This window comes from Fulmarus glacialis, unplaced genomic scaffold (assembly GCF_000690835.1).
Source record: "Fulmarus glacialis isolate BGI_N327 unplaced genomic scaffold, ASM69083v1 scaffold17230, whole genome shotgun sequence".
Taxonomy (NCBI): domain Eukaryota; kingdom Metazoa; phylum Chordata; class Aves; order Procellariiformes; family Procellariidae; genus Fulmarus; species Fulmarus glacialis.
In genome coordinates, this window is record NW_009185967.1 from 1 (window position 1) to 12,164 (window position 12,164).

Consider the following 12,164-nt stretch of genomic DNA (forward strand, 5'->3'; position numbering starts at 1 on the left):
CCCGGGGCTCGGGGGACGGCAGCCCTCCCCGTCTGAGCAGTGCTTTGCATCGGTGAGCTTAACTGGGATGCTGGGGAGGGCTGCTGTAAAGCTCCCGAATTTGTTACCTTCCCCTGCCTTCGGGCTGCTCCAGTAACAGTCTGTAACCGTTTACAAAATTGAGGTACAGCGCCTGATGCAAGCGGCCCATTCCCTTGGCACCAAGGGGAGAAAAATGTGTGTTATCTGCGCCTGTTCCCGCTTCCCCGGGGACGTGGGACCACTCGTGGGTCACACTGAGGCAGAATAGCGCCGAGGGGTCTCCCGGCGAGGTCTTCTGAGCAGGGCCTGGGAAACAGCCCTCAGGGGCGGAAGGGCAGCAACCCGAGTCTGGAAATTGAACTGCTGCCGATTTCATGCAAACTTGTGACCCTGGCAATTAGCTTAGCGTTTTAAGCATTTAATTTCCCTGGTTTTCTCTTCCTTGCTGGGCATGCACAGTTACGCACTGTGGCTCTGGTCTGCAGAAGTGGCTAGTATCCACCGCTCCAGTGAAGCCATTGACAACTGAAGGGCTCGACAACTGAAGTGCTCAATGTATTAGCAAGTTGAAGTTGGACTGCCAAAACTTATGGCACTCGAAATACACTGGTTTTAACAATGTTTTTTCTGTATGTCTTCAAAAGACAAATAATGATGTGTGGCATGTCTACTGGGAATACTGTGAAGCAAAACTCACTACTTTTTATAATGCATTTATGAGTTAACCATTGGAAGTGCCGTTAAAGTAAGATTTTATTCTATACTTTTTAACAGGCAATCAGGTACTGGAAGAGGTTACCAAAGTATATGTAAATTGTTCATCATATGGACTTCTAATATCAAGATCGGATGTTTTTCAGTGATCCAGTTCAACTACAAGCTAGAGAGCCATAGCTCCACTGATGGTACAGGGAACTTTGGTGTTTTGCTGCTGACTTTGGTCTTATTACAGCACCTGCATTTATCCCTAAAATAGCTCATGAGTCAGATTTTCAAAAAAGATCAGCATCTTCGTGGGCGCTAATGTTCGGGCCAGTTTTTTAAGAGCTCTGCATACTGTGTGTGCATACAATATAAAAGCTTTTCTGAAAAAAAATCTAGTGCTTCTCCAGCTGACCAAACAAGAATCCAGATTCTCCTGCCTTTAAATGCAGTCCTTGTGAGGGGCTGTATTCAAACACTGTTACTGTGAGTGGGTCTTCGCTACCTTGCTCATTGGGGAAATAGGGCTGGCTTCACAAATGAGCTGCTGCCATTTTCATTGCAGTTTCTCTGGGATTTCACAATTGCAAAGAGCCCCTTGGGCTTCTCTGCCTTCCGTGATACCACGTTCTTGGCAGTGCTGTGGTGTGGGAAGAAGGCTGAGGGCAGGTAAGTGCATTTCTCCTGGGTGCGATAGGCCACGGGGCGATGAGCCAGTTGTGAGGAGAGGATCCAGACATCCAGTCCTTGCTTTATCCAGAGCCTGAAGAGTTTGTGCAATTATTGGAAATGACATTCCCTGCTTTTGATTGTATTCACTCTGGACTTATGACATTAGTGGAAAGTTAATAGTATAAATAGTGTAAAATATACTCATGTATTTAAAGACAACAGCCCACATTTTCAGTTAGTACAGAATCTGAGTTACTCCATTCACTGCCAGTTTTCGGTAGTGAGGAGCTAGCCCTGAGGCACACCTTCTGGGGGCTCACAGAATACACAAGAAGCTTTTTTAAACAATATTTGCTAACTTTCTTTTCTCTTTTGACTGTTGTGAAGCTGATGGCTCTTTTTATTTCTCTGGAGAAGAAAAGAAGACAAAAAATTACCATCTCTGGTAATTTGTATCATTACATTTCTAGTCTCCATGGAAACCTATGTGGTGCTCCACAGTCGGGTAACATTTCAATATGTTGCAGCAGAAATCAGATGGAGGGAAGACTGGGGTTCTGCACCTTGCCTGTTAATAAATTAAAAATTGTTTTGAAATTATTTTCACATTGCGTTGCAGTCTTCTCTTAGAGTAACAATGGAAGAAATCAAAGTAATCAAATTAAGCTATTATGGCCTGATCCTACATACACCTATGCACGTAACTCTGCCACTCAGTTTGATTCTGATATGCATTGACATTGATTTGGAAGAATTCTTTGGTTTTAGTAGGATTATATGGATTAATACTATGGAAACTGAAAGCATAATAGCAAACCGTTTGTCAAATTGGCTCTAATAAAAGTTTAAAGCTTGCCAGAGAGGGAGTAACAATCCCCTTGTTGTAATTTATGTAAGCAAAGCATTTTGAAAATCAAGAACCTTAAATCTTTATCTTTCTGTGTCTTCACTCTTGTTCTTCCACTACTCAAAACTGGTTTCCTCTGAAAACAGATGGTAACTTCATCTACCTGCCTCTTCAGGATTTCCATTTTTTATTCCAAGCTTTATAAACTTGAACACAAAGGCACATAATCTTACTGGGACGGCAGAAGGTGATACGGAGAAGGAATATACAGAGAGAGATAAGTCTTTTTTTGTGACCACAGTCAACCCATGAAGAGTGAGTGCTCTCAGCCACCTACAAGTAAGTAAAGTATATAGTAATGGAAATAATGCAGCCTACTGTCAACCCATAAATGCTCCTGCATAGACAGCCATGATAATAAGGTACATGAAGAAATACGTTAATTAGAGAATTTTCTAAGCATTTTACATTTGAACAATGAAAACCCAGTATTCGCTTTACAACTGCACTAAATCACAGTGGTGAAACACAGTTGTGATTTTTGCCATTCACTATAACCAAGCTACAAAATCTGATAATTTTGTATGTATTTTGAAGCTATTTACTGCATTTGTTTCAGAATACCGTGGAGAAAATGTATGCTAGTCGAGAGGATATTGGATACGATTTTGGAGATGACTCAAAAGTTGGAAGTAAGCCAATTAAGCCTAATCCAAACATCGATGGAGGATGGGCTTGGATGATTGTACTTTCCTCTTTCCTTGTGCACATACTTATCATGGGGTCCCAAATGGCCCTTGGAATACTCAACATGGAATGGCTTGAAGAGTTTAATCAAAGTCGTGGCTTAACAGCATGGGTTAGCTCCCTGAGCATGGGCATTACACTTATTGTAGGTATGTTCCAGCATAATTTATTTCAAAACTACAAAGATTTTTAGAATATGTTTGCCACTCATCCCTCAAGTATTTTCTTACAGTTTTCCATTTTATTAGGAGAGTTGCCCAAGTTCTCCTGAGCTGCCTTTTTAAAGTCACCAGGACAAATTTTACAAGTTAGAGGGAGAAAGGGAACAACAGGGAAGATGATAAAGACAACAATTACTGCAGGAGACAGCATGAGCAGGAAAGGATGCCTGTGACTTCGAGGTCTCACTAGAATGAAGAAAACAGATCATCTGTGAAACTTGTGGTCCTCCCAGTACTCTATCTGGGAGGAGAAGATGTTGAATTCGGACAGTTTGTATTTCAGTTTGGCAACTGAACTAAAATTCATGTTTTAAGTTGTTGTTGGATCAACCCAAAATAATATCTGGAGGGGTATGTTTGTGTTACATATACACCTCTGTCTCCCTAAATTAAGATTGAAAAAGTTGTGTTTAGGTCTGCCTAAAATACTCCACTGAAAACAAAATAAAATGATTACTTTCTAATTGTGAAAAAGGCCTGCACTCACACAGCATTAATATTGGGAACAACGTTTTCAGTTTCTTCCTCTGTTTAAACTGTCCCTTCTTCATGGGGCAACTTTGATTTTAGGTCCTGCGGGTATTTACTAAGTATTTGGTCGGTTGGTGAAATTTTTCTTTTCACGATTTTAAAAAGGGAGAATAAACTGAATCGCCTGAGTAGCCTGATGTTTAACATTTTGTTTAAAACATTAAGAATCTTCATGTGAAAAGTTATTAAAAAATGTACAGAATTAAATAAATAATTTAACATTTTTTCATGTTTTTTAACAGGTCCTTTCATTGGTTTATTCATCAGCATGTGTGGGTGCCGCAAGACAGCTATAATTGGAGGGATGTTGAATGCTCTAGGTTGGATACTGAGTTCCTATGCCTCAAATGTGCACTACCTCTTCCTTACGTTTGGAGTGACAGCCGGTAAGCTGTACTAACTTTTGAAAGTTCTTTCAATTATTTTTGATTCCTTTGAAGGTTATCTGGGTGAGTAAAGAGGGAAGTTAGACTGTAAAGTTATTCCAGCTTTTCTTTCACGCTCTTTACAGCCTGTTATCTTTTCTGAAAACTAACTTACTTTCTCAGTGGATTCGGCCCAATGACTTTTGTTGTCATTTAAATCTGCCATGTGAAGATCGTATTTTTATCAGTTTCTCCCAAGTGAATATATTAGAGGACATTTTTAATTAGAAGAATTAATGTAACCCAAACTCTAACAAGTGGAATTTAAAAATGTTAAAACACTGTTGAACTATATATCTAGCTAACTCCTCTCTTTGTCACAGGAAGAAACAGCAAGTGTTTTCTACAGGAGCTGCTCCCCATTAATAAAATACCAGATTATGATAACTACGTACTGCTTCAAAAACTATTTTAAAGGGTGTTGTGGGTTACTACTGGTAGACAGCTAAGCCTCACACAGCTGCTCGCTCACTCTTCTGCAGTGGGATGGTGGAGAGAATCAGAAGGGTAAAAGCGAGATAAAGACAGTTTAATAAGTAAAGCAAAAGCTGCACATGCAAGCAAAGCAAAATAAGTAATGCATTCACTACTTCCTAATTTAGCCATTTCCAGTAAAGCAGGGCTTGGTTATGTATAACCGTTACTTGGGAATACTAAGGCCGTAATTCTGAATGTCCCCCCTTCCTCCTTCTTTCCCCCAGTTTTATTGCTGAGCGTGACGTCATATGGCATGGGATATCCCTTTGGTCAGTTGGGGTCAGCTGTCCCACTGTGTCCCCTCCCAACTGCTTGTGCACCCCCAGCCCACTCACTGGCAGGGCCACGTGAGAAACAGAAAAGGCCTTGATGCTGTGTAAGTACTGACCAGCAACAGCTAAAACATCCCTGTTTTATCAACGCTGTTTTGGTCACAAATCCAAAACCAAAGCACCATACTAGCTACTATGAAAAAAATTAACTCTATTCCAGCCTGAATTAGGATAATGCATGTGGCCGTATTTCATACGTAGTTTCTAATAATTCAGATTACATCAACAACCACTAATAAATAGCAATTAATTTTGCTACATTTTTTTACAATCAAAATCACTGAAAGAAGTAATACTTGTCATTTTTATTGGAATTAGGTCTCTAGAAAACCTTTTGACATGTGTAAGAGCCCCAGCAAAATATGAAAAGGCATGCATGTTTAGGCATCTTTCTGGAAAACCAATAGATTCTTAGTGCCTGAATGCTCAGTTTCTAGCAAAATGTGGCTTTTTGTGAAAAAATTTAGTTACTTTAAGGAAGTTATGTAGAAGAACCCAGTATTATCTACTTAAAGCATACTCCATTTTATTCACTGTTCATTTCTGGAAAGGGAAACTGTTAATAGATATGAAACGAAAATGTTAAAGTGATCCAAGTGAGAAATACAAAATTTGGCCTTTAATTATTATCTGAGCAACACTGAGCAATTCAAAGGGCTTTGAAATATTATTCACTCCACAAATAACATGGCCAGTTATGTTTGCAAATGAAGGATGGTATCTGTGTTCTACGTGACAGGCAGAAGCGTTATGAAAAAAAAGATTTGCAATACTAATAATAGCTTCAGTACCCTCCATGCCCTCAAACTACCCTTTCACAGAATTTCACAGAAATCTGCAGAATTTTTGTACATAATTTTTTATCTAGCTCTCTGGATGGAAAAAAGTTGAAACTAGTGATGACTGTGATCACTGTGACGACTCTTTATACCACCGTACCATAGATTTCAGTAATGTTGTAAAGTCCTGAACGAAAAGCAATAATTACAGGCAGGGTCTGCCCTTTTCAGAATTTCTGTTTCCATATATATTGAATATAATCAAGAAGATAATCTACACTCTCTTTCTCTCAGCCTCCTTTCAGAAAGAGCATACTGAAAATACCAGACAAAAAGGCAGAAATTATACAGAGAATTTAAAGAGGGGTGAAAACCATATTTTCAGAAAAAATCTGAGGCAAATTTTTACATGAGGTGAAGAAGTGAGGTGCTGTTGCAGGAGTAATTCTGGCCAGAAAACCAGTGTAGAGATGCCTGAGATGTTTCCCCCGGCTCCATGAGACCTCCATTCTCCATTCCCTCACTTGCCATCCCCTCACTCACCGTCCCCTCACTCATGATCTCCTCACTCACCCTTTGCCTCAGTCCCTGTCCCCTCACTCCCATCCCCTTGCTCGCAGTCACCTCACTCACCGCCACCTCAGGGAAGTCTCTTTCACGTTCTCATGGCCACTAGATGTAAGACTGCTGTTCACTTATGGTGGCTGCCTCCTGCTGCGATCACTTCTGGGCCTCCATGCAGTGCTCGTGGGCTTACTCACATCTCCTGTTTTCCCCGTTTTCCTGTTTTCATCCATGCCAGATGCCTTCATGCAGTACGTCCCCACAATCCCGATCTTGTCCCCCGGCCGCAGCCACCCTGCCGCCTCAGCTCCCATTCCCAAAGCGCCTCTCACCTCAGTGTGGTTCCCCTCACAGCGTTGCCCCCTCACCTGGCTGCCAGCTTCATCCCAGCTCCATGGGCTCTCTCCCTGCAGCAGCAGTATGGGGGGGCAGAGGAGCCTTCTCCCCCCTCACCCATCCCGGGGAGCCCCTGGGTGAGCACCTGGAGCCGTTGGTGGCGGGGAGGCCCTGTGGGCTGGGGGCAAAATGCCCCCTGGGGCCCCGTGGAAAGGGAGAGCAGAGCCGGCCTGGTGGCTGCTGTCATGCTGCAGGGTGACAAATCTGTGAGGAAAAGGAGTGGAGAGGCCTGTGGCCCTGTATGTGCCAGTGAAGGTGGCATGCCTTTGCATGTGATTAGACTACATTTTTCTGTGTAGCCCACAGAATGAAAAGGTAAGATAAAACAATTTTTAAAATGTCTTATTTCTTAGGATGCACAGGGAAGTGCAGTAAACACTAACACAAGTACGAGCCCGGGCTGTTTTTTCACAGCAGTCGACGGCAGGCCGGTCTGATGAGGCAGGGAGTCTTCTGGGGGGCAGAGAGATTTCTGTAGAGTTTGTGGCTGGGTTTGGGGAAGCAGACTTTGTGCAAAATAAAAACCGGATCATGTATTTGCATAGCAAAGAAATAAATACTTCTAACAGGCAAAACAAGTCAGCTCTGACCATGGTACACTGCCGTGACGTTGAGGTGCTTTTTTTCATGCTTTGCTGGAATAATAGCTCTTTCTCCAATCTAGGTGTAGCTAGATCATGCTGTAGCTGCATGCAGCTACGTTATCAGCTATTTAGGAAAACTTCTAAGCCCAAAAGACTCGTCTAAATTATGATCGTAGTTAATTTGGAAGCTTCTTTTGCGTACACCTCTTCCAGTCCAAGTCCCCCCTGTCAGGAATTTGCTATGAGAAAAACGGGGCAACTGCTACCTTTAATGATGTGTTTGTGCAACTCTCAACACTTTTTGCTTGAAATAGGTACCATTAGCACCCTGGTTTTTAACTACAAGTGAGGGAATTTCTACAAAATTAGAGATCTGCCTTTTAAGAAAATGCCTGTGCAGCTACTGTGTGGCCCTCCCTGGACTTCTCTGGAGTGCCCAAAGAGAAACCTGGAAGCCACCCAAGGTCCTACCACTGGGCTAACCCCCTGTGCTGACTCCTGAAACGTATCTCACAGTCACTGTGGCTCCACAGTTACAAAGCAAGGACAAAAACTCAGTCTGGATCTTCATCACTGGTGAACTTAGGCAAAAGCAACAAGATGTGCCTACTAAGCAATTTCTGGTCACTGATACAGTCAGATGCAAGTATAACAAATGCAGATATTTCAAAACAGGGTTCGTTTACCTTTGTCCCCATATTAACTGTCACTGATTCATTGTGGGATGTTTGGGGCTTTCCAGTGGTGTCATGCTGAATTGAGGTAAAGGTTTTGTCTTCCATGTGTTTCAATTTTTCCAGCAGTTAAATAGCAGTATTGTATTCTCACTGGAATGAGTATTGCAGATTTTGGAAAATACTACAAGACAGAAACAAAAGTTAACATGAGAATTGAATATTTATTCTCGGTTTTACTACTATGTTTGTGCAAAAGTTAGGAATAAAACTGATTTCGATTTTCACTGCTTTTTATCTTGTTGGCAAAAAGTTCAGATTGACTTCGGTTTTTATTTTCATAGGCGTTGGAAGTGGCATGGTTTATCTGCCTGCGGTGGTCATGGTGGGGCAGTATTTTCAGAAGAGAAGGGCACTTGCACAAGGACTCAGTACCACGGGAACAGGGTTTGGAGCTTTCCTAATGACTGCCTTACTGAAGTACCTCTGTACCGAATTTGGGTGGAGGAACGCCATGTTCATCCAGGGTGCCATCTCCCTGAACCTATGTGTCTGCGGGGCGCTTATGAGACCACTCTCTCCCAGAGACGTTGGTAGTGAAAAATATGTTGTGAGAAGTAATAGTGAAGATAATCAGGCAAAAGCTCTGTCCCATTCTGCAGAGACTATAAAATCTAACGGAGTCCTCAGTGAAGAACTGGAAAAAAAAGAAGAGGCAACAAATGAAGAAGTGCTTGACAGTGTTCAGCACATAGAAATTGGAGGTAAATCTAGAAGTGGAAGGAATATGTACGGACTGCGCATTCTTAAGACAGTGAGCCAGCTGACGGTTACAGTCAGGAAGGGCTTTGCAATATGGTACTCCAGCTACTTTGGAGCTGCATCACTGTTTACCAATAGAGTATTTGTGGCCTTTATAATTTGGGCTTTGTTTGCCTATAGCAGCTTTGTCATACCCTTTATTCATCTTCCAGAAATAGTCAAGCAGTACAACTTATCTAGTCAGAACAATATATTCCCTTTGACATCCATTATAGCCATTGTTCATATTTTTGGTAAAGTGATCCTTGGAATCGTCTCTGATCTCCCGTGCATCAGCACGTGGAATGTCTTCCTCATGGCTAACTTTACCCTGGTCACCTGCATTCTTACTTTGCCACTAATGCAAACGTACGTTAGCCTGGCTGTGGTTTGTGCTCTAATAGGATTTTCTAGTGGCTATTTTTCTCTAATGCCTGTTGTGACTGAAGATTTAGTTGGAACTAAACACCTTGCAAATGCCTATGGCATCATCATTTGTGCCAATGGAATATCTGCATTGCTTGGACCACCCTTTGCAGGTAAAAAGTTCAAATCTCTAACCAACCGATGTTTGTATAATAACCGTGTGACTCGTTACATTATTAAGATTTCTTATGTTCTGAGCACGTGTAGTTAAAATTACAGCTGCTCCAGAATGGACCGTAACATCCAGCTTTACATTGTACAAATTTACAGATCACATCTGCTGGGTATCAGCTCACTATTCACACACTAGAAATTACCATCCTTGCAAATAACCCCAAATCTATTGCAAGCTATCCTTTCAATGGTATGTTTCTTTAAAATATTACCGTATAAATTTTTAAAACGGAAAGGTTTAACCTATTTTTATGTTTTGTGTAGTATATGCACTATACATACTCATGCCTTTAGATGAAAAAATGATGAATAGTTTTCAGGGTAGGCAGGTGTTTGTACCATAGTATTACCCCCAAGAACTATAAAGTGTGTTTGGGTGTCACCACTCTAAGCTGCCAATGGATGTATTGATTTAACTAACTTAGCTTTGCCTTCCTTCAGCCAGAAATACCTACTTTGGGGACTGCACTGCTCATAATGTCTTTACTGCCATCCACAGCAGAAGGTAGAAGTGTATGTATGTTACCCCTAAAGTTACTTAGGTTTAAACAAACATTCATTATAAATTTTCTCATAGAAAGAGGCAGGGAAGTACAGGAGAGCTATAGGTACTGATTGTCAATACTATAGCCAGACTACCTCTGTCTTTTACAGATACGCAAATCAGAAGAAAGCAATAAGAAACCTTGTGAGTAATGGCCGTGGTCAGCCAGGGGTGGCAGTAGGCTGAACTGGAGCTATTAGCAGCACAAGCAACCCGGAAAAGCGGGCATGCTCTCACCTTCTCTCCCCACCATTGAGTGAGCTGACACTATTTAGAAGAAAGCTGATTTACTGCCCTTTGAAAAGCAGCAGTGTTTTACTCTACCATATATTCCTTCAGCACCTCTCAGTCTGTGCTGATCATGTCTTTGGATTTGGTCATTCGTAACGAAGCAAACAGCATGCAATTAGTTGATGTAAAAAAAGCTTCTGATCTTGAGGTTAGATCGCAATGCAACCAGCATGACATGAGGGAATTTTGCTATTTTGCGTTCTCAAACCTTTTTGAAGTAACTTTGATGTATTTTTGCAAAGGAATTAAGGTTGCAATGAGAGTCATTACAGTACTGAGATGGTATCTCTTGAAAAGTCTTTTATCGGTATGTAAGTCTGAGAAAGCTATTGTGAATGTGTTTGCTTGCACAAGTATCATTTTCAGCACAAATCCAAAACATAGCCTCATACTAGCTTCTATGAAGAAAATTAACTCTATCCCAGCCAAACCAGCACAACAAGGCACAGCATTTGAACCAGCCTGCAGTGTCAGGCATTTTACAAAGAAAATAGTAGGGTGAAAGAACTAATCGGTTTGGGATTCCTAAATGTCTATTTTAAAGTCAGACCTGTGATAACTTATTTGAAAAGTGTACAGTTTTAGAGAGAAGGTTGCTTGGCTTATTAGGATGGCACATAGCTAGAGTCCCGTTTTAAGACTTCCATGATGCTTAAGTGAGGGGATAGGTTTTGCACTAGTTTTGGATTTTGGTGAATGAACAAGAGATTTTGTTAATACATTTCTGTTTGTAGCATCTAGAGGAGGAGACAATCACCACCTCTTTTTTCCACAAAACATCTATGGATTTGACTACAGCGTCGTAAGAGAAATGTGCAGTGTTTTTCATATTTTCCCATGCAATGTACCTTGTTGTCAAGCTTTGTAACAAACATGTTTTGTCCTTATTTTGCAGGTTGGATCTATGACATCACACATAAATATGATTTTTCTTTTTACATATCTGGCTTGCTATACATGGTGGGAATAATATTTTTACTTATACAACCTTGTATTCAAAAGAAACAACCAAGAGAAAAATCTACGGAAGAGGCACAAGTATAGAACAAATTCCAGAAGTTTTTTTACGGAATTTTTTTGTTTTCATGTTTCTATTGTATGACAGTATGAAACTGTTTTTCTTATGGAACCAACCCCACTGAGCTGTATTTAAGTGAAAAGCAAATGTGCTCAAAAATGCTAATAAATTATTAGAAATATGCTTTTAAAATGAGTTAAGATCTTTTACTTTAGAACTAACAAATACAGCGATTAAAAGCACCCTGCCAGTCTTTTAAAATTGGAACAATGCTAGGAGCCTTTACCCTTGCTTCTCTTTTAACTTTTCACCACTAACCATTGGTGAAACTCCATTGACTGCAGTGCAGTTACTCCTGATTTACACTAGTCCTACAAGAGAATTTGATCAGGATATGAATGATTTATAAAAGTCCTTCCTACTATGTATTCTGTCTGATAAAATACTAGTTACTGAGTATGAGAAAATGATTGTATTTCTTACCTGGCTAGTCCAGTAGTGTTGAAATGCTAGTACAATAATTCTGTTAATTCAGTGTATTAAAAATACTATTTCTGTGATGCAAAACTGAAGAAAAGTTCTTATATTTTTCTGAAACTACTCTCTACTGCAAGGATTTTTTATTTTATTTTTTTAAAGTATCATCAACTGCATAATAAAGTAGCCATCCTCAATACATAGGCTGCATTATAAGTGCTGTGACACTTAATGCACCTGAAGTAAAACAAACATAAAAGCAAAACCAGCAACATATGGAAAATATTATTGTTATTCACAAACTGGAAAAAGTTTCCAGAAACAGTTTGAAGTTTCTGGCTGCTTTACCTAATTAAAGGTATTGTAGAACTTTGTAACATTGCCATTGACTCCTTCCATGGGACTTGTTTGTCAAGTAAACAGTAGAAAAGAAACAGAGTTGGGCAAAGCTGGCCAAATAC

General features: G+C 40.6%; 1 protein-coding gene across 2 annotated transcripts; it reads left to right on the forward strand.

Annotated features, from left to right (window-relative positions):
- Positions 1-1,284: 1,284 nt before the first annotated feature.
- Positions 1,285-11,787, forward strand: SLC16A14 (solute carrier family 16, member 14). Of its 2 annotated transcripts, XM_009586295.1 has the most exons (6): positions 1,285-1,392; positions 2,440-2,581; positions 2,862-3,138; positions 3,984-4,127; positions 8,317-9,312; positions 11,104-11,787. In XM_009586295.1, exons 3-6 carry the CDS (start codon positions 2,877-2,879, stop codon positions 11,250-11,252), a joined length of 1,551 nt encoding a protein of 516 aa, XP_009584590.1. In that variant the 5' UTR covers positions 1,285-1,392; positions 2,440-2,581; positions 2,862-2,876; the 3' UTR covers positions 11,253-11,787. The 2 variants fall into 2 exon arrangements, with proteins under 2 accessions (XP_009584590.1, XP_009584659.1); XM_009586364.1 differs by lacking the exons at positions 1,285-1,392; positions 2,440-2,581 and having other exon boundaries at positions 2,877-3,138; positions 8,317-8,568; positions 8,602-9,312.
- Positions 11,788-12,164: the final 377 nt, after the last annotated feature.